The sequence below is a fragment of the Lipophrys pholis genome (genome assembly GCF_963383615.2).
Source record: "Lipophrys pholis genome assembly, chromosome: 2".
In the NCBI taxonomy this organism is placed as follows: Eukaryota; Metazoa; Chordata; class Actinopteri; order Blenniiformes; family Blenniidae; genus Lipophrys; species Lipophrys pholis.
Genome location: NC_137636.1, coordinates 39865662 through 39887159, shown reverse-complemented (window position 1 = coordinate 39887159; position 21498 = coordinate 39865662). Strand labels below are relative to the sequence as shown.

Below are 21498 nucleotides of genomic sequence, written 5' to 3'. Positions count from 1 at the left end.
GTTAAGGAAAGGTGTTAGGAGGCTTCCTAAAGGAGTTAAGGAAAGATGTTAGGAGGCTTCCTATAGGAGTTAGGAGACTTCCTAAAGGAGTTAAGGAAAGGTGTTAGGAGGCTTCCTAAAGGAGTTAAGGAAAGGTGTTAGGAGGCTTCCTAAAGAAGTTAGGAGACTTCCTCAAGGAGTTAAGGAAAGGTGTTAGAAGGCTTCCTAAAGGAGTTAGGAGACTTCCTAAAAGAGTTAGTGAAGGTGTTAAGAGGCTTCCTAAAGGAGTTAAGGAAAGGTGTTAGGAGGCTTCCTAAAGGAGTTAGTGAAGGTGTTAGGAGGCTTCCTAAAGGAGTTAAGGAAAGGTGTTAGGAGACTTTCTAAAGGAGTTAGTGAAAGGTGTTAAGAGGCGTGCTAAAGGAGTGCAGGAAAGGTGTTTGGAGGCTTCCTAAAGAAGTTAGGAGACTTCCTAAAGGAGTTAAGGAAAGGTGTTAGGAGGCTTCCTAAAGGAGTTAGGAGACTTCCTAAAGGAGTTAGAGAAAGGTGTTAGGAGGCTTCCTAATGGAGTTAAGGAAAGGTGTTTGGAGGCTTCCTAAAGGAGTTAGTGAAGGTGTTAGGAAGCTTCCTAAAGGAGTTAAGGAAAGGTGTTAGGAGACTTCCTAAAGGAGTTAGTGAAAGGTGTTAAGAGGCTTCCTAAAGGAGTTAGTGAAAGGTGTTAGGAGGCGTGCTAAAGGAGTGCAGGAAAGGTGTTAGGAGGCTTCCTAAAGAAGTTAGGATACTTCCTAAAGGAGTTAGTGAAAGGTGTTAAGAGGCTTCCTAAAGGAGTTAGTGAAAGGTGTTAGGAGGCGTGCTAAAGGAGTGCAGGAAAGGTGTTAGGAGGCTTCCTAAAGAAGTTAGGATACTTCCTAAAGGAGTTAAGGAAAGGTGTTAGGAGGCTTCCTAAAGGAGTTAGGAGACTTCCTAAAGGAGTTAGTGAAAGGTGTTAGGAGGCTTCCTAATGGAGTTAAGGAAAGGTGTTTGGAGGCTTCCTAAAGGAGTTAGTGAAGGTGTTAAGAGGCTTCCTAAAGGAGTTAAGGAAAGGTGTTAGGAGGCTTCCTAAAGGAGTTAAGGAAAGATGTTAGGAGGCTTCCTAAAGGAGTTAGGAGACTTCCTAAAGGACTTAAGGAAAGGTGTTAGGAGGCGTGCTAAAGGAGTGCAGGAAAGGTGTTAGGAGGCTTCCTAAAGAAGTTAGGAGACTTCCTAAAGGCGTTAAGGAAAGGTGTTAGGAGGCTTCCTAAAGGAGTTAGGAGACTTCCTAAAGGAGTTAAGGAAAGGTGTTAGGAGGCTTCCTAAAGGAGTTAGGAGACTTCCTAAAGGAGTTAGAGAAAGGTGTTAGGAGGCTTCCTAAAGGAGTTAAGGAAAGGTGTTAGGAGGCTTCCTAAAGGAGTTAAGGAAAGATCTTAGGAGGCTTCCTAAAGGAGTTAGGAGACTTCCTAAAGGAGTTAAGGAAAGGTGTTAGGAGGCTTCCTAAAGGAGTTAAGGAAAGGTGTTAGGAGGCTTCCAAAAGAAGTTAGGAGACTTCCTAAAGGAGTTAAGGAAAGGTGTTTGGAGGCTTCTTAAAGGAGTTCGTGAAAGGTGTTTGGAGGCTTCCTAAAGGAGTTAAGGAAAGGTGTTTGGAGACTTCCTAAAGGAGTTAAGGAAAGGTGTTTGGAGACTTCCTAAAGGAGTTAGTGAAAGGTGTTAGGAGGCGTGCTAAAGGAGTGCAGGAAAGGTGTTAAGAGGCTTCCTAAAGGAGTTAGTGAAAGGTGTTAGGAGGCGTGCTAAAGGAGTGCAGGAAAGGTGTTAGGAGGCTTCCTAAAGAAGTTAGGATACTTCCTAAAGGAGTTAGTGAAAGGTGTTAAGAGGCTTCCTAAAGGAGTTAGTGAAAGGTGTTAGGAGGCGTGCTAAAGGAGTTCAGGAAAGGTGTTAGGGGGCTTCCTAAAGAAGTTAGGATACTTCCTAAAGGAGTTAAGGAAAGGTGTTAGGAGGCTTCCTAAAGGAGTTAGGAGACTTCCTAAAGGAGTTAGTGAAAGGTGTTAGGAGGCTTCCTAAAGGAGTTAAGGAAAGGTGTTAGAAGGCTTCCTAAAGGAGTTAGGAGACTTCCTAAAGGAGTTAGTGAAAGGTGTTAGGAGGCTTCCAAAAGAAGTTAGGAGACTTCCTAAAGGAGTTAAGGAAAGGTGTTTGGAGGCTTCCTAAAGGAGTTAAGGAAAGGTGTTAGGAGGCTTCCTAAAGGAGTTAAAGAAAGGTGTTAGGAGGCTTCCTAAAGGAGTTAAGGAAAGGTGTTAGATGGCTTCCTAAAGGAGTTAGGAGACTTCCTAAAGGAGTTAAGGAAAGGTGTTAGGAGGCTTCGTAAAGGAGTTAGGAGACTTCCTAAAGGAGTTAAGGAAAGGTGTTAGGAGGCTTCCTAAAGGAGTTATTAGGCTTCCTAAAGGAGTTAGTGAAAGGTGTTAGGAGGCTTCCTAAAGGAGTGCAGGAAAGGTGTTAGGAGGCTTCCTAATGGAGTTAAGGAAAGTTGTTTGGAGGCTTCCTAAAGGAGTTAGTGAAGGTGTTAGGAGGCTTCCTAAAGGAGTAAGTGAAAGGTGTTAGGAGGCTTCCTAATGGAGTTAAGGAAAGGTGTTTGGAGGCTTCCTAAAGGAGTTAAGGAAAGGTGTTAGGAGGCTTCCTCAAGGAGTTAGTGAAGGTGTTAGGAGGCTTCCTAAAGGAGTTAAGGAAAGGTGTTAGGAGGCTTCCTAAAGGAGCTAGTGAAAGGTGTTAGGAGGCTTCCTCAAGGAGTTAGTGAAGGTGTTAGGAGGCTTCCTAAAGGAGTTCGTGAGAGGTGTTTGGAGGCTTCCTAAAGGAGTTAAGGAAAGGTGTTAGGAGGCTTCCTAAAGGAGTTAGTGAAAGGTGTTAGGAGGCGTGCTAAAGGAGTGCAGGAAAGGTGTTAGGAGGCTTCCTAAAGAAGTTAGGATACTTCCTAAAGGAGTTAGTGAAAAGTGTTAAGAGGCTTCCTAAAGGAGTTAGTGAAAGGTGTTAGGAGGCGTGCTAAAGGAGTGCAGGAAAGGTGTTAGGAGGCTTCCTAAAGGAGTTAAGGAAAGGTGTTAGATGGCTTCCTAAAGGAGTTAGGAGACTTCCTAAAGGAGTTAAGGAAAGGTGTTAGGAGGCTTCCTAAAGGAGTTATTAGGCTTCCTAAAGGAGTTAGTGAAAGGTGTTAGGAGGCTTCCTAAAGGAGTGCAGGAAAGGTGTTAGGAGGCTTCCTAATGGAGTTAAGGAAAGTTGTTTGGAGGCTTCCTAAAGGAGTTAGTGAAGGTGTTAGGAGGCTTCCTAAAGGAGTTAGTGAAAGGTGTTAGGAGGCTTCCTAATGGAGTTAAGGAAAGGTGTTTGGAGGCTTCCTAAAGGAGTTAAGGAAAGGTTTTAGGAGGCTTCCTCAAGGAGTTAGTGAAGGTGTTAGGAGGCTTCCTAAAGGAGCTAGTGAAAGGTATTAGGAGGCTTCCTCAAGGAGTTAGTGAAGGTGTTAGGAGGCTTCCTAAAGGAGTTCGTGAAAGGTGTTTGGAGGCTTCCTAAAGCAGTTAAGGAAAGGTGTTTGGAGACTTCCTAAAGGAGTTAGTGAAAGGTGTTAGGAGGCTTCCTAAAGGAGTTAGTGAAAGGTGTTAGGAGGCGTGCTAAAGGAGTGCAGGAAAGGTGTTAAGAGGCTTCCTAAATGAGTTAGTGAAAGGTGTTAGGAGGCGTGCTAAAGGAGTGCAGGAAAGGTGTTAGGAGGCTTCCTAAAGAAGTTAGGATACTTCCTAAAGGAGTTAGTGAAAGGTGTTAAGAGGCTTCCTAAAGGAGTTAGTGAAAGGTGTTAGGAGGCGTGCTAAAGGAGTGCAGGAAAGGTGTTAGGAGGCTTCCTAAAGAAGTTAGGATACTTCCTAAAGGAGTTAAGGAAAGGTGTTAGGAGGCTTCCTAAAGGAGTTAGGAGACTTCCTAAAGGAGTTAGTGAAAGGTGTTTGGAGGCTTCCTAAAGGAGTTAGTGAAGGTGTTAGGAGGCTTCCTAAAGGAGTTAAGGAAGGTGTTAGGAGGTTTCCTAAAGGAGTTAAGGAAAGGTGTTAGGAGGCTTCCTAAAAGAGTTAGTGAAGGTGTTAAGAGGCTTCCTAAAGGAGTTAAGGAAAGGTGTTAGGAGGCTTCCTAAAGGAGTTAAGGAAAGATGTTAGGAGGCTTCCTAAAGGAGTTAGGAGACTTCCTAAAGGACTTAAGGAAAGGTGTTAGGAGGCGTGCTAAAGGAGTGCAGGAAAGGTGTTAGGAGGCTTCCTAAAGAAGTTAGGAGACTTCCTAAAGGCGTTAAGGAAAGGTGTTAGGAGGCTTCCTAAAGGAGTTAGGAGACTTCCTAAAGGAGTTAGTGAAAGGTGTTTGGAGGCTTCCTAAAGGAGTTAGTGAAGGTGTTAGGAGGCTTCCTAAAGGAGTGAAGGAAAGGTGTTAGGAGGCTTCCTAAAAGAGTTAGTGAAGGTGTTATGAGGCTTCCTAAAGGAGTTAAGGAAAGGTGTTAGGAGGCTTCCTAAAGGAGTTAAGGAAGGTGTTAGGAGGTTTCCTAAAGGAGTTAAGGAAAGGTGTTAGGAGGCTTCCTAAAAGAGTTAGTGAAGGTGTTAAGAGGCTTCCTAAAGGAGTTAAGGAAAGGTGTTAGGAGGCGTCCTAAAGGAGTTAAGGAAAGATGTTAGGAGGCTTCCTAAAGGAGTTAGGAGACTTCCTAAAGGACTTAAGGAAAGGTGTTAGGAGGCTTCCTAAAGGAGTTAAGGAAAGGTGTTAGGAGGCTTCCTAAAGAAGTTAGGAGACTTCCTCAAGGAGTTAAGGAAAGGTGTTAGAAGGCTTCCTAAAGGAGTTAGGAGACTTCCTAAAGGAGTTAGTGAAAGATGTTAGGAGGCTTCCATAAGAAGTTAGGAGACTTCCTAAAGGAGTTAAGGAAAGGTGTTTGGTGGCTTCTTAAATGAGTTAAGGAAAGGTGTTAGGAGGCTTCCTAAAGAAGTTAAGGAAAGGTGTTAGATGGCTTCCTAAAGGAGTTAGAAGACTTCCTAAAGGAGTTAAGGAAAGGTGTTAGGAGGCTTCCTAAAGGAGTTAGGAGACTTCCTAAAGGAGTTAGTGAAAGGTGTTAGGAGGCTTCCTAAAGGAGTTAGTGAAGGTGTTAGGAGGCTCCCTAATGGAGTTAAGGAAAGGTGTTTGGAGGCTTCCTAAAGGAGTTAGTGAAGGTGTTAGGAGGCTTCCTAATGGAGTTAAGGAAAGGTGTTTGGAGGCTTCCTAAAGGAGTTAGTGAAAGGTGTTAGGAGGCTTCCTAATGGAGTTAAGGAAAGGTGTTTGGAGGCTTCCTAAAGGAGTTAGTGAAGGTGTTAGGAGGCTTCCTAAAGGAGTTAGTGAAATTGTTAGGAGGCTTCCTAAAGGAGTTAGTGAAGGTGTTAGGAGGCTTCCTAAAGGAGTGAAGGAAAGGTGTTAGGAGGCTTCCTAAAAGAGTTAAGGAAAGGTGTTAGGAGGCTTCCTAAAGGAGTTAGTGAAATTGTTAGGAGGCTTCCTAAAGGAGTTAGTGAAGGTGTTATGAGGCTTCCTAAAGGAGTTAAGGAAAGGTGTTAGGAGGCTTCCTAAAGGAGTTAAGGAAGGTGTTATGAGGCTTCCTAAAGGAGTTAAGGAAAGGTGTTAGGAGGCTTCCTAAAGGAGTTAAGGAAGGTGTTAGGAGGCTTCCTAAAGGAGTGAAGGAAAGGTGTTAGGAGGCTTCCTAAAGAAGTTAGGAGACTTTCTAAAGGAGTTAAGGAAAGGTGTTAGAAGGCTTCCTAAAGGAGTTAGGAGACTTCCTAAAGGAGTTAGTGAAAGGTGTTAGGAGGCTTCCAAAAGAAGTTAGGAGACTTCCTAAAGGAGTTAAGGAAAGGTGTTTGGAGGCTTCCTAAAGGAGTTAAGGAAAGGTGTTAGGAGGCTTCCTAAAGGAGTTAAGGAAAGGTGTTAGATGGCTTCCTAAAGGAGTTAGGAGACTTCCTAAAGGAGTTAAGGAAAGGTGTTAGGAGGCTTCCTAAAGGAGTTAGTGAAAGGTGTTAGGAGGCTTCCTAAAGGAGTGCAGGAAAGGTGTTTGGAGGCTTCCTAAAGGAGTTAGTGAAGGTGTTAGGAGGCTTCCTAAAGGAGTTAGTGAAATTGTTAGGAGGCTTCCTAAAGGAGTTAGTGAAGGTGTTAGGAGGCTTCCTAAAGGAGTGAAGGAAAGGTGTTAGGAGGCTTCCTAATGGAGTTATTAGGCTTCCTAAAGGAGTTAGTGAAAGGTGTTAGGAGGCTTCCTAAAGGAGTGCAGGAAAGGTGTTAGGAGGCTTCCTAATGGAGTTAAGGAAAGTTGTTTGGAGGCTTCCTAAAGGAGTTAGTGAAGGTGTTAGGAGGCTTCCTAAAGGAGTTAGTGAAAGGTGTTAGGAGGCTTCCTAATGGAGTTAAGGAAAGGTGTTTGGAGGCTTCCTAAAGGAGTTAAGTAAAGGTGTTAGGAGGCTTCCTCAAGGAGTTAGTGAAGGTGTTAGGAGGCTTCCTAAAGGAGTTAAGGAAAGGTGTTAGGAGGCTTCCTAAAGGAGCTAGTGAAAGGTGTTAGGAGGCTTCCTCAAGGAGTTAGTGAAGGTGTTAGGAGGCTTCCTAAAGGAGTTCGTGAAAGGTGTTTGGAGGCTTCCTAAAGGAGTTAAGGAAAGGTGTTTGGAGACTTCCTAAAGGAGTTAAGGAAAGGTGTTAGGAGGCTTCCTAAAGGAGTTAAGGAAAGGTGTTTGGAGGCTTCCTAAAGGAGTTAAGGAAAGGTGTTAGGAGACTTCCTAATGGAGTTAAGGAAAAGTCTTAGGAGTCTTCTTAAAGGAGTTAGTGAAAGGTGTTAGGAGGCTTCCTCAAGGAGTTAGTGAAAGGTGTTAGGAGGATTCTTAAAGGAGTTAGTAAAGGTGATCACGGTGGTGAGGCAGTCAGACTTTCACTGAGTGACGTCATAATAAAGCGACGGCGGCTCTAGTTGGTGACGTCTGCCATGTTGGGGAAAGAACTACAAGTTTCTGAAAATGAACTACAAAACGTTCATCTGGGTTCTAGATGATTTCAAGTGGTTCTAGATGATTATTGCTTTGGTAACTTACATGATCTGCTCCTTGTTCAGTCATCCTGAGTTTCCCGGAACACTCCGATGAGCGGGTTCCTTTAAATGTTGTCGTCACAAGGAATTGCTGGGGAACATGAGCTGGTCTCCTTTGGTAAAGGAACCATCAGTGGTTCCTAGGCTAAAGGAGGTTCTAAAGGAAGCATCAGTGGTTCCTAGGCTAAAGGAGGTTCTAAAGGAAGCATCAGTTGTTCCTAGGCTAAAGGAGGTTCTAAAGGAAGCATCCGTTGTTCCTAGGCTAAAGGAGGTTCTAAAGGAAGCATCAGTGGTTCCTAGGCTAAAGGAGGTTCTGAAGGAAGCATCAGTGGTTCCTAGGCTAAAGGAGGTTCTAAAGGAAGCATCAGTGGTTCCCAGGCTAATGGAGGTTACAGGACCAACCCCAGCTGAAAGTGGCTCATCTGTGTTCTGTTAGCAAGCTACCATGTGAAGGTGTGCTGTAACGTGTACTACATATAGTAGAATATATATATATATATATATATATATATATATATATATATATATATATATATATATATATAGTAGTGGCATCTGCAACAGGAGAATGCACAAAATTATCTCAAATTATCTCAATCCTGTCAGGTTCAAATATCTCAATATCCCTTCCCACCTTCAAATGGGAAGAAGATCTCAACATCAACAGAGACCCAACGTTTTGGTCAGAAATCTGTACAAATACATTCAAAATGAGCAAAAACCCCAATATACAGCTCATACAATACAAGGTCCTTCATAGAGTTCATTACACAGGACAAAGGATGTTCAAGATGGGGCTCACTCCCACTAACATATGTTCAAACTGCACAGGTGATCTCCCCGATACCTATTTACACGCACTATGGCTTTGTACGCCAGTCCAAACGTTCTGGCAAAAGATCTGTGAAGATTTATCGTTATGCCTGGGCCCCCCTATTCCAGTCTCACCTTCACTTTGCTTGTTAGGAGATCTGACAGAAATTAAAAGAGAAAAAAATGAGTCCTGATGCTCCTGGTTTGCCTAAGCGTCGCAAAAAAGGCTTGTTGCCTAAGTTGGGGGGGGGCTCTCGGCCCGGGGGCCCTGCTCCGGCCTTTTCCCGGCTTGGCGGCTTGGGTCGGGGCCTGGGGCCCTGTGCCCTTTATCCTTCTCTTGTGGGCTCCTCTTTCCTGGGGGGGATTCCTCTCTGCATTCACCGTCGGGTGCTTTCTGGGCGGGGGCGTGGCTCTCTGGGATGGTTCGCTGGGGCCTCCCCGGGCCTGGGGGGCTGCCGTCTGCCGGGGTGTCGCTACGGGCCCCCTCCTCCCTCAACTTCTCTTCTCTTCTCTCTCTCTTTGAGTGTTCCCCCCCTGGTCGTGTACAGCAGCCATGCCAACTTCTGATGGAGGCGGCAACAGGAGGAGACTCCAGGTCTCTTCCTGTTGTAGAGCAAAAACTGAGTCCAGAAGGTTCTAGATCACATCATATTGTTGGCCCAAGCTGCTGAACAGGACAAGGGCAAAAAAAAAGAGGAGGCACAAAAAATTTCCTCTGGAATTTTCTGGTTTATTTGATATAGTTTTAATTTGTTGCTTTGTCGTGAACGTCTGCAGGTGAATTATTTCAACGAGGGTCAGGCGGTGTGGGAGCCTCTGATCGAGCGGGTGGACAGCGGCCGGCGGCGGTGGAACCTGGAGCTGCAGGTGAACTACGATACAACATCAAATATGATTTCTTCATAACAAAATATCAATAGAATCTAAAAAATTTTTAAATAGAGTTTAAAGTGACATTAAATAACCCCTGAAGGTTTTATGAGGGAGACTCGCTTGTCCCTGGGAGAGGTTCTGCAGAACCTTCTGACAGCTTGGGAGTTGGCGGAGCTTAGCAAGAGATCGCCACCTCGTACCTGCACATGGAGACATGACCCTTACAGGAGGCTTCTGGGCAATGACATCATCGTTTCCTGCAAATGTGCGCCTTCCATTCCGCACCTCATTTTAAAATTTCCTCTCTAGAATCTGTTGTTAAAAAACTAAAAACTCTTTCAGGCCCTGAAACGCAGTGCGGTGGGGCTGATCGGCCGAAAGCGATGCGGTTACAGGAGGCAGCGTTGTTGTGTGGACAGGGCCGTAGAATAATGGAGTTTTATGGCAAAGTAAGACTGGATCAAAGTCATGAGGAAAGACCTGATCATTCTAACATTAATGGTTTTTGTTTATAGACCTTAAGCTTTTGGGTTTTTGTTTCAGACGTTGATGTTTGAAGACTCGTAATGTTCAGGGCTTCCTCTCTGACTGTTTCTGCTCCTCCAGATGAAGACCAACCCAGTTCACAACCGAAGTCCTGTTCATGGAGACGACTTTGTCCTCCTTCCTGAACCTCGCACTGCCTTCACCATTTGCTCCAAAGACACGATGAACGTCACGCTGTCCCAGAGCAGCCTCAGCGTCTTCCACAACCTGGCCAAGGTATGCTGTCCTCTGTCCACCACCGCTCCAGTCGTGGTTACGGTCCTCTGTCCACCACCGCTCCAGTCGTGGTTACTGTCCTCTGTCCACCACCGCTCCAGTTGTGGTTACGGTCCTCTGTCCACCACCGCTCCAGTCGTGGTTACTGTCCTCTGTCCACCACCGCTCCAGTTGTGGTTACTGTCCTCTGTCCACCACCGCTCCAGTCGTGGTTACTGTCCTCTGTCCACCACCGCTCCAGTCGTGGTTACTGTCCTCTGTCCACCACCGCTCCAGTCGTGGTTAATGTCCTCTGTCATCCTGCCACCACCCAGTCATGGTTACTGTCCTCTGTCCACCACCGCTCCAGTCGTGGTTACTGTCCTCTGTCCACCACCGCTCCAGTCGTGGTTACTGTCCCCGTCCTGTTCACTAAGCTTGTGTCTGTCTCTGCTGTGTTTTGTTCAGGCGTTCTCCGAGGGCACAGCCTCCACCTTCAATCTCTCTCTGAAGGAAAAGGCCCCGTTCACCATCAAAAATTCTTTGGGCATTCCTCTCATTGTGCAACACAGCGCCACCTTGAGGCCAGTGGGAAGTCCAACTCTGGGAAAGCTGCACGAGCTGTCTGTTGATCAGAGCATGGACCTGGAGCACTCGATGTTGGAGTCGTCCTACAGAGGCAAACTGTCGGCCCTGCAGCGCCAGGACAGCTGCATGTTCAGCCTCAGCATCGGTCAGTGTCCTGAGCCGTCCCTGCTCCGTTCTGTCTTTGTCGCTGTTTCTGACCATTTCTGTGACCCGCAGTCCCGTCTGGGTTCAGCGAGATCTCCAACATCGCAGTGGAAAAACCTGGTCGCCACCTCTACAACGTCCGCGGCCCGATGCTGCAGGAGGCCATCTCTGTACTGTTGCAGGTTGATGCTGCTGGAGGCAACAAGATAATCACAGTGCGCTCACCACTGCAGGTCAGAACTGTGCAGTCTGAACACACTGCTGTCATGTTATTATTATTATTGGTATTTACTGAGATTGGCCTCCTCAGATAAAGAACCACTTCTCTGTGCCGTTCACCATCCTGGAGTACTGCTCAGCGTCCTGCAGCCTGCAGCCTATCGGCAGGGCCCAACCTGACACAGACTTCCATGTTGCCTTGGAAGCATACAGGTAAGTTGGTGATGCCTTGCTCAGAGGACTAGGCCGTGTTTACATATGCTCGGTGGCGTGCAGAATGCTCTGAGTGAGATGCGTCCATCGTCCTACGAAGGCCCTGCAGTGTTTCCATCCGACAGCCTCTGATGCTCGCCATGTGTCCTGCAGGTCGCAGCTTTTCCTTCGTCCAGCGGGACGTCTTGACGGGCAGTACACTGCGTCCTCCAGCTGCGTGGCCTGGAAGGAGCAGGTGCACTGCAGCTCAGAGGTGCGCTCGCTGCTGCAGTGTCCAGCGACCGACAGCGGCTCGCTGCCGCTGATGGTCAGTGTGTTGGCCGTCCCCGATGACCTGCGCCACATAGCCAGCCACGGTGAGGAGGACTGGGACCCCGCCTACATCATCCACCTGCACCCAGTGGCCACACTGCGCAACCTGTTGCCCTACAGCGTCCGCTACATGATGGAGGTAAGACGCTCTGGGCACAGACACCAGGGCTCAGACGTGTCCCCGCTTCTGCTCAAGCCTCCGCTCTGTGTCCTCCTCAGAGCTCAGCGGACTCGTACGAGCTGCAGGAAGGCAGCACCGCCGACCTCCTGAACGCCCGCGTCTCCGGGGAGATTGTGTCGCTGGTGCTGATGAGATATCAGGGACGCGACTGGCACGGACATGTCCGTATCGAGCAGGACCTGCCGGAGTTCTTCGCCTTGTGCCTGAGCTGCGACTCAGACTTAAACATGAAGGTGGACGTGAGTGTTCACGTCACGAGGACGAGCGGCCGCCTGCTACTGTCCCTATTCAGTCCGTACTGGATCATCAACAAGACGTCCCGAGTGCTGCAGTACCGCGCAGAGGACGTCAGCGTCAAACATCCAGCTGACTTCAGAGACGTGGTCCTGTTCTCTTTCAGGAAGAGGAACTTGTTCAGCAAAAACCAGGTAAAACGGAGACGAGCATACACGGACCAAAATGAATCTCATTACATGCCAACCTGATTAGAATCGTGCCACATAAACACTTCCGTCTGATCATATTTGCACCATACGATTAATATTTAATATTATATAGTCCGGGTTTCCATCCAATCATAGTCCGTGTAAGGAGCACATCGGGTTCTGTTCTTCACTCGGAACTTTATGTGAAGGCAGTTCAACCTGTGTCAAGACGTGACCACGTTTGGGAGGAGGGACGGGCGGCAGAGTGATCCGTCCTCGTCTCTTCCTCATTCTACTTTGACCAACAGAAGGAATCTATGATGTTGCCGTTTAAAAAAAGAATGAAAGAAGAATTCCAGTTTTGATTTAGGCGAGCCTCCGGGTAAAGCCAGGATTCAAACAGCAACTGTCAAGGTGCAAAGCATTATGGGATTGATCCACTGAAATGAACCCGTCCTTTTTTAGTGCATATAAACTGGCACAATATTCCCATAACTTTACTCAAGGTTCAGGTAAATGAGCCAATCTCATCCTTTAATCGGAAAAAAACTCAATCTGATTGACAAAAAGTGAGTTTATAAAGACACCAGAGGTGCACTATTGTTTACCCAGAGTTCACTGCTTCTCCTCATCATGGACATCATGATGTGTATTATTGTGTTGCAGATCCAGTTGTGTGTGACGTTGTGTGTTGTTGTGTTGCAGATCCAGTTGTGTGTGACGTTGTGTGTTATTGTGCGTGACGTTGTGTGTTATTGTGTTGCAGATCCAGTTGTGTGTGTCCACCAGCTCTTGGTCTCAGGGTTTCTCTCTGGACACGGTTGGAAGTTATGGATGTGTTCGATGTCCTGCCAACAACATGGACTACCTGGTAACTGCAATGGGTCACATGTGTCTTCTGGTGTGTAGTGTGTGTGTGTGTGTGTGTGTGTGTGTGTGTGTGTGTGTGTGTGTGTGTGTGTGTGTGTGTGTGTGTGTGTGTGTGTGTGTGTGTGTGTGTGTGTGTGTGTGTGTGTGTGTGTGTGTGTGTGTGTGTGTGTGTGTGTGTGTGTGTGTGTGTACTCAGTGTTGTTGTGTCTTCAGGTTGGTGTCAGCATTCAGATAAGTAGCTTCAACTTGACCCGGATCGTTACCATGAGTCCTTTCTACACGCTGGTCAACAAGTCGTCCTACGAGTTGGAAGTGGGAGAAGTCCTAAGCCAGACCTCCACCAGGTGGCACTACATCCCCTCCACTGAGGTGAGTCCACAGAGTCTGTGATGTCGCCGTACTCGCACAGTCACTATTGTGCTGTTGTATTATTGTGGTGCTGTTGACAGTACACTGCTGTTGTGTGTTGCAGTGTCTACCGTTGTGGCCAGAAAGCAGTTGTGGGAGGTTGTGTGTCCGCACCGTGGGCTCTGACTCTGCGTCCAAATCCTTCTTCTTCAGTGGTCAAGATAACGGCACGCTGCTGAGCCTGGACATGGTGAGTGTTCCACCAATCAGAGCGCAGAGCCTCCAACACTCTCTGGATACAACTTTTATGTGTGTGTGTTTGTGTGTGTGTGTGTGTGTGTGTGTGTGTGTGTGTGTGTGTGTGTGTGTGTGTGTGTGTGTGTGTGTGTGTGTGTGTGTGTGTGTGTGTGTGTGTGTGTGTGTGTGTGTGTGTGTGTGTGTGTGTGTGTGTGTCTCAGTGTTGTGGGCTCCTGGTGGACGTGAACGTCTCCGATCATGCCACCGTCATCAGTTTCTCAGATTATTATGACGGAGCTGCTCCAGCTCTCCTCATCAACCACACAGCCTGGAGCAGCGTCAGCTACAGACAGAGGTCAGACATACACACACACACACACACACACGTCTTGCTGGTTTGGTGTGTGCGGTTTAATGTTTGGGGTTTAGGATTGGTGTGATGAAGGAAATGTTTGTGGCTCAGCGGCTCGACGCTCGCTCACGAGCTGAAACCCTGCGAGGCTCGGAGGTTGGTGTGGGACGACCCGGCTGGACTGCGCTTGCTGCAGTGGAGCTGCAGGGGCCATGCAGGAGAGCTGGATCTGCTGAAGGTGGGATACTCCCACTCAGAAACCCACACCACCGCACAGCTCATTGGACACAGACTAATGGAACACTTAAGGCCTCTTCATCCTCCATAAGAACAAGACGAAAGTTCGGCAGTGTGGGTCCTGTCGAACAAAATGACGTCATTTCCTTCGGCCAGCTCCTTCTGGCCGAAAAAATTAGTTTGGGCTGTTCCAACCGCCCTGGCCGAACTCTGTAGGAGCCGCACTGCCGAAACTTCATGCTGCGCATGCGTGTTCTAGTTCTCTCATGACTATCGATAATATTTTAATCATATTTAGCTTGTAACAGCGCTACTGTACGAGCGCCGCAGCTCGTTAAAATGTCAGAGTGTAGGCTGACGTCATGCACCTGAACGCATCACAAACAGCTGTCAGCTCCTGGAGTTAAAACTGGACTAACATCGCGCTCTGACAAAAACTTTTTTATAACTGAAAAAGTTCAGAGAAATGTATTTCTGAAAGCACTGGAGGCCAGAAATAAGCTGTGCTGTTGAAAAGTTTAAACACCGGGGGCCACTAGGGGCGCATACCAAGATGGCAGCATAGAGCGGAGCTCCCAAGTCGATTATGTGAATTATCCCCCGAAACTTAGAAAAAACTTGAAAAACACGAATATTTGATCAACGCAAAATGAGCGGGGGACGAGGAAAGAAAGGTTCAAGGAAGAAAACCATGTTCAATGACCCAGAAGAACCCGACCACGAGGTCGAACCAATGGAAGGGGAAAACGTGTGTCGAACAGCCTCATTTATTAATGGAGAGTCTCGGTGTTATTACAACAGAAATACGAAACTTGAGAAAGAGCTGAAAGAGGACCTTACGAAATTCGGAGATGACTTCAAAGCAGAAGTCAGACGAGAATTCGCCGGGTTCAAAGAGGAAATTAATAAAAAAATTGAACGAAACGCCAAAGAAATTAAACAGCAGCGGAAGGATATTAACGAGATGCAGGAGCGGGTGACTGAGCTGGAAGAGTGGAGCGTGGAGGCGAAATATACAATCCTCACGTTACTACAACAACAAAAGAAACTACAGGAAAAGTTGACCGAGGTGGAGGGACACGGAAGACGCTGCAACTTGAGGATCCTTCACCGGGAACTCGAGTTACCGGAAAGTTCCGAGTTACAAATTCAACGAGCGCACAGGAGCTTTGGCAAAAAACCACCAGCGGGAGCGACTCCGAGATCTATTGTCGTCAATTTCCTGAAATACCAGACAAAAGAGGATATTCTGGCCAAAGCATGGAAAAAGAAGATTGAAATCGACGGGAGACGCATATTTTTTGACCACGATTATCCGACGGAGGTGATGAAGAGACGCAAATCATACGCAGCGATTAAAAAGATCCTCCACGGAAAGAAGATCCGCTTCCAAACACCGCTGGACAAGATGAGGGTCCACTGGCCGGAAGGACCAAAGACATATAACAACGCCGAGGACGTGCTACAAGACATGAGGAAACGAGGGATGGAGACACCTGAAAGACGTGATGGCGCGGCAAACACCGGAGCGCCGCTCGAGGAGCGCCGCTCGAGGAGCGCCATCTCGAGGAGCGCCATCTCGAGGAGCGCCATCTCGAGGAGCGCCATCTCGAGGAGCACCGCTCGAGGAGCACCGCTCGAGGAGCGCCGCTCGAGGAGCGCCGCTCGAGGAGCGCCGCTCGGTGCTTGCCGCGCCATCACGTCTTTCAGGTGTCTCCATCCCTCGTTTCCTCATGTCTTGTAGCACGTCCTCGGCGTTGTTATATGTCTTTGGTCCTTCCGGCCAGTGGACCCTCATCTTGTCCAGCGGTGTTTGGAAGCGGATCTTCTTTCCGTGGAGGATCTTTTTAATCGCTGCGTATGATTTGCGTCTCTTCATCACCTCCGTCGGATAATCGTGGTCAAAAAATATGCGTCTCCCGTCGATTTCAATCTTCTTTTTCCATGCTTTGGCCACCTCCGAATGAACGCTATCGATATCTACAACTAAAACACTATTTGGAGAAGGAGATTAAGATTGACAGAGATGATGGAATAGTGGAGATATTCCAGAAAGCTTATGAAGGGAAAAAGTGTAGAGTGATCTCAGCTTTATACCAGAACCTGGTGTGGAACAGGGACGACTCTATATATTAAAGAAAAATGGGAAGGAGAGCTAAATGAACAAATAACAGAAGAAGAATGGTTTGTTATGTGTAAATCACAGTGCACGGCCACGAGCTCCAGGGTTTGGCGGGAATTTAGCTGGAAAAATATTGTTAGATTTTTCATAACTCCAAAAATAAGGACAAAAGTGGTGTCGGCACAACAGCCATGTTGGAGATTGTGTGGACACGTTGATGCAGATCACACACACATATTTTGGTCCTGTCACAAATTACAGGTGCATTGGGAACAAATATGGCAGAGTTTACAAAAAGTAATAGGATATCAGTTCCCCAAAACTTGTAAGATGCTGTATTTGGGAAACATAACTCATAATGTGATACAAAGAGAAGACGTATATCTGTTTAAGATATTACTAACAGCAAGTAAGAAAGTGATTACCAGATTGTGGTACAAAGTGGAGCCGCCGACCCGGGAGCGGTGGTTACATGTTGAGGGATTATTAGTAATGGAGAGACTCACTCACAAACTAAGATTACAGGAGTCTCAATTTGAAGAAATGTGGGAAAAATGGACTGACTTCAGGAGGACAGAAGAGGACACCGCCACCACTGGACAATAGAGACTTTGGTTGATGAAAGATGGATAGATTTTGTATATTTGTTTTGCCCCGACACTGGAACTGTGAAAACTGAAAAAATTTCAATAAAAATTAAGTTAAAAAAGAAAAGTTTAAACGCCGCTTCACAGACTTGTTCCTGCTGTGAGGGGGCGTGGCCTGCGAGTTCGGCAGCTTCTTATCGGAGTATGAACAGTCCTGCTGAAAAAGCTTTTTTTTTCTACTGCTGGCTGACGTCACTGCCGAATTTTCTTCTTGTTCTTATGGGTTCAAAAGGGAGGATGCAGGGGCCTTTAGACTCTATAGAAACAAAAACAACTCAGTCATTTGAAGACATTTTTACTGAGAAAACCAACGATTCCAAATGAGCAGGGAGAGGACCAAACTCAGGCTCTTCTTTGTTGTCTTCGTGGTCTTCCAGTTGTCTTCTTCATCGTCTTCTTTGTCATCTTCATCTTCTTCATTGAGGTTCACACTGATGATACTTCTCTTGAACTTGCTGCTGTGATTAGATACTCTTCAGACTTAGAGCAGAACTCAGCCATCTGCAGGACGCCATAGTTCCACCCACCTCACCTGTCACCTGCGGGGGGCGCTGCTGCAAACTGTGTAGAGGATCTTTGTGGGCGCCCTCACAGACGTCTCCACTGTTTCAGGATGAGGTGGGTCAGTTTACCGACAACAGCCAGGCTCAGATCCACTGGGTGTCCTTCCTGGACGGACGCCAGCGGGTTCTGCTATTCACGGAGGACGTCGCCGTGGTGACAAAGGCTCGCCAGGCCGAGGAGCTTGAACAGTTTGAACAGGAAGTGAAGTTGTCCTTCCAAAACCTCGGACTGTCATTGGTCAACAACACCAGCCAGCAGGAAATTGCATACGTCGGCATCACCAGGTAAACACCATGACATAGACACCACCAGGTAAACACCATGACATAGACACTAGCAGGTAAACACCATGACATAGACACCACCAGGTAAACACCATGACATAGACACCACCAGGTAAACACCATGACATAGACACCACCAGGTAAACACCATGACATAGACACCAGCAGGTAAACACCATGACATAGACACCAGCAGGTAAACACCATGACATAGACACCAGCAGGTAAACACCATGACATAGACACCAGCAGGTAAACACCATGACATAGACACCACCAGGTAATCCTGAATTTACCTCCATGAGAGAAAATCAAGAATCGTTTTTTAGGCTCCTGGTGTGTTGTTTTTTTCTTCCAGCTCAGGTGACATGTTGAGCTACGGCTCAGGTGACATGTTGAGCCTACGGCTCAGGTGACATGTTGTGCTACAGCTCAGGTGACATATTGAGTTACGGCTCAGGTGACATGTTGAGTTACGGCTCAGGTGACATGTTGTGCTACGGCTCAGGTGACATGTTGTGCTACAGCTCAGGTGACATGTTGTGCTACAGCTCAGGTGACATGTTGTGCTACAGCTCAGGTGACATGTTGAGCTACAGCTCAGGTGACATGTTGTGCTACAGCTCAGGTGACATGTTGAGCTACAGCTCAGGTGACATGTTGTGCTACAGATCAGGTGACATGTTGTGCTACAGCTCAGGTGACATGTTGAGCTACAGCTCAGGTGACATGTTGTGCTACAGCTCAGGTGACATGTTGTGCTACAGCTCAGGTGACATGTTGAGCTACAGCTCAGGTGACATGTTGTGCTACAGCTCAGGTGACATGTTGTGCTACAGCTCAGGTGTGGTGTGGGAGATGAGGCCGAAGAACCGCTGGAAGCCGTTCAGTCAGAAGAACATTAACCTGCTGGAGAAGCTGTACCAGAATCAGCTGAGTGGGAAGTCAGAGCCTGGTTGGGTCAAGCTGGACACCAGCCTAGAGGTCAGAGAGCAAACTGCAAGTTTCCAGAGTTCACCTATCTGAACCTCACACACCTGAAGTGGCATGTCATGCTCCGCTTTTCTCAGGTGAACCTCAGTGGAGTTACCATGATGATGCGGCAGCCCATCAGCTGCCAAGTGAGGAGGAACTTCCTGCCGGGGATCCAGGTGGAGTTCAAGCAGTCGGTGCATCAACGGAGCCTGAGAGCCAAACTGTACTGGCTGCAGGTACACACACACACACACACACACACACACACACACACACACACACACACACACAGATGTGGAAAACTGATGCATCGTCTGTGTGCAGCTCGACAACCAGCTGCCTGGTGCCGTCTTCCCCATCGTCTTCCATCCTGTCCCTCCTCCAAAGTCCATCGCCCTGGATTCAGGTGGACCTTCCTCATCTTCTTCATCATCTTCTGTGTTTCAATCGGTCAACCCTGTTTACCCTGATGTTCTGGTTCCACAGAGCCGCGGCCGTTCATCGACATGTCCGTCATCACCAGGTTCAACCAGCACAGCAATGTCACGCAGTTCAAGTGAGAGCAATACTCACTCTAGTTATACTATATACTTTGACTATTCACTTCCCAGGTTGGCCCTAGTTCACCACAGACACCCACGCCCGGTGGGTGTCTGTGGTGAACACCCAGTTGTTCTCAATTTGTACCTGTGCCGTAGGTACTTCATGGCGCTGGTTCAGGAGATGGCAGTGAAGATGGACCAGGGCTTCTTGGGCTCTGTGTTGGCTCTGTTCACGCCGGCCGCCGAGCCGCGGGCTGACGGACAGAAGGTAGGGTTCTTCTGTGGGTCAGACTCTCTGCACACACACTGGGGTAACAGTGGTTGTGCTGTGTGTTCCAGTCGGGGCTGATCACTGGAGATCTGCAGCGGCTGCAGACCGATCTGACCGAGGCGTCGCTCAGCGACTCGTCGGGACTCAGTTTCTTTGAACATTTCCACATCTCTCCCATCAAGGTGAGGACACTCATCCTCCTCACAGCCCAGGATTCTGTACCCGACCGCGAGCCATCATTTTCTTCGTGTGTCCTGCAGCTCCACCTCAGCCTGTCTCTGGGCTCCAGTGGAGACGATCCAGCTCAGGAGACGGCAGCCATTCAGTCCCTCAACCTGCTGCTGAAGAGTATCGGAGCAACGCTCACAGACGTTGACGACCTCATCTTCAAGTAAGAGTGAAGCTTGAGTGGAGTCCTGGCGTTCGGGCGTCAGAGGTCACGTTGTGTCGTTTTTGTCAGGTTGGCTTTCTTCGAGGTGAAGTACCAGTTTTACCGCAGAGAAAAGCTCATGTGGGCAGTGGGACGACACTACAGTGAACAGGTACCATTATACGCCTCCGTCGCTTGACTGTACCAACACTACATGAACGTACTGTCCCTTCGCTCCAATTCTGATAACATCACCCTCCCAAAGCTTGCCTGTAGTCCTGTGTCAGCAGTTACAGCTGCAGGTTCTGTCTCTGCAGTTTCTGAAGCAGATGTATGTCTTGGTTCTGGGTCTGGATGTCCTGGGGAACCCGTTCGGACTGATTCGAGGTCTGTCTGAAGGCGTGGAGGCCTTTTTCTACGAGCCATTCCAGGTCTGAGCTGAACATCACATCCCCAACCCTCACACCCCCTGGCCCTACAGATAACGTGAAGGCAGCTTCTGTTTGTCAGGGAGCCGTTCAGGGTCCAGAGGAGTTTGCCGAGGGTTTTGTGATCGGAGTCCGGAGTCTGTTGGGACACACCGTCGGTATGGATCTGAGCAAGTTACCCTACAGTGAGCTCTATGCCCCGTCTCATCAGCTGTCTGGTACCTCCTGCAGGGGGCGCCGCAGGCGTGGTCTCCAGGATCACGGGCTCAGTGGGTAAAGGACTGGCGGCTATCACCATGGACAAAGAATACCAGCAGAAACGGCGAGAGGAGATGAACCGACCACCAAAAGACTTTGGACAAAGTCTGGCTAAAGGAGGGAAGGGACTGCTGAAGGTACTGTGGCTTTAACCCTAACTCTGACCCCGACACCAACCTGAATCCTGACCCCAACCCTGACCCCAACCTGAATCCTGACCCCAACCCTCACCCCAACCTGAATCCTGACCCCAACCTGAAACCTGACCCCAACCTGAATCCTGACACCAACTCTGACCCTGACACCAACCCGAATCCTGACTCCAACCCTGAATCCTGACCCCAACCCTGACCCCAACCTGAATCCTGACTCTAACCCTGAATCCTGACATCAACTCTGACCCTGACACCGACCCGAATCCTGACTCCAACCCTGAATCCTGACCCCAACCCTGACCCCAACCTGAATCCTGACACCAACTCTGACCCTGACACCAACCCGAATCCTGACTCCAACCCTGAATCCTGACCCCAACCCTGACCCCAACCTGAATCCTGACACCAACCCTGACCCCGACACCAACCTGAATCCTGACTCCAACCCTGACCCCAACCTGAATCCTGACCCCAACCCTGACCCCGACCCCAACCTGAATCCTGACCCCAACCCTGACCCCGACCTCAACCTGAATCCTGACCCCAACCCTGACCCCGACACCAACCTGAATCCTGACCCCAACCCTGACCCCGACAGCAACCTGAATCCTGACCCCAACCTGAATCCTGACCCCAACCTGAATCCTGACTTCAACACCAACCCTGACCCTAGCCTGAATCCTGACACCAACCCCAACCTGAATCCTGACACCAACCCCGACCCCAACCTGAATCCTGACCCCAACCCTGACCCCAACCTGAATCCTGACTCCAACCCTGACCCCAACCTGAATCCTGACTCCAACCCTGACCCCAACCTGAATCCTGACTTCAACACCGACCCTGACCCTAACCTGAATCCTGACTCCGACCCTGACCCCAACCTGAATCCTGACACAAACCCTGACCCCAACCTGAATCCTGACTCCAACCTGAATCCTGACACCAACCCTGGCCCTTACCCTGACGCTGACCCTAATCCTGGCCCCGATCACAACCTTGACCCCAACCACAACTCGACCCCAACCCTCCGCCTGCATCGTTTTGAGTGATTTGGTGGTGTGGTTGTGTTTTCTCTGTCTTAATGATCTCTTGCCTCCAGTCGACTCGACTCAGTTTCAGTTTTTTATCATAACAATTTAGTGCCACTTTGGCGTGGGCGGAGTCAGAGCTTCTGACACCAGCTGTTAGTGGCAGTTGATGTTAAAATAACACAAACACTATGATACTATGAACGTTAATGGAAATGCAGTTAAAATCCATTTG

At 48.3% G+C, this 21498-nt stretch overlaps 1 protein-coding gene across 1 annotated transcript in view; it reads left to right on the top strand.

Moving 5' to 3' along the window:
- Window positions 1-21498, top strand: part of vps13c (vacuolar protein sorting 13 homolog C) — a 124320-nt gene that overhangs the window by 83858 nt on the left and 18964 nt on the right. Inside the window, exons 55-78 of the mRNA XM_080493439.1 lie at window positions 8654-8743; window positions 9356-9511; window positions 9959-10223; window positions 10295-10455; window positions 10533-10654; window positions 10808-11105; window positions 11186-11575; window positions 12339-12443; window positions 12656-12811; window positions 12915-13040; window positions 13249-13382; window positions 13491-13617; window positions 16998-17233; window positions 18073-18217; window positions 18304-18444; window positions 18533-18614; window positions 18695-18764; window positions 18907-19018; window positions 19090-19203; window positions 19282-19412; window positions 19482-19563; window positions 19709-19822; window positions 19902-19977; window positions 20051-20214. Of these exons, the coding sequence (XP_080349565.1) occupies window positions 8654-8743; window positions 9356-9511; window positions 9959-10223; window positions 10295-10455; window positions 10533-10654; window positions 10808-11105; window positions 11186-11575; window positions 12339-12443; window positions 12656-12811; window positions 12915-13040; window positions 13249-13382; window positions 13491-13617; window positions 16998-17233; window positions 18073-18217; window positions 18304-18444; window positions 18533-18614; window positions 18695-18764; window positions 18907-19018; window positions 19090-19203; window positions 19282-19412; window positions 19482-19563; window positions 19709-19822; window positions 19902-19977; window positions 20051-20214 (3597 nt within the window). The remainder of the gene's footprint in view (window positions 1-8653; window positions 8744-9355; window positions 9512-9958; window positions 10224-10294; window positions 10456-10532; window positions 10655-10807; window positions 11106-11185; window positions 11576-12338; window positions 12444-12655; window positions 12812-12914; window positions 13041-13248; window positions 13383-13490; window positions 13618-16997; window positions 17234-18072; window positions 18218-18303; window positions 18445-18532; window positions 18615-18694; window positions 18765-18906; window positions 19019-19089; window positions 19204-19281; window positions 19413-19481; window positions 19564-19708; window positions 19823-19901; window positions 19978-20050; window positions 20215-21498) is intronic.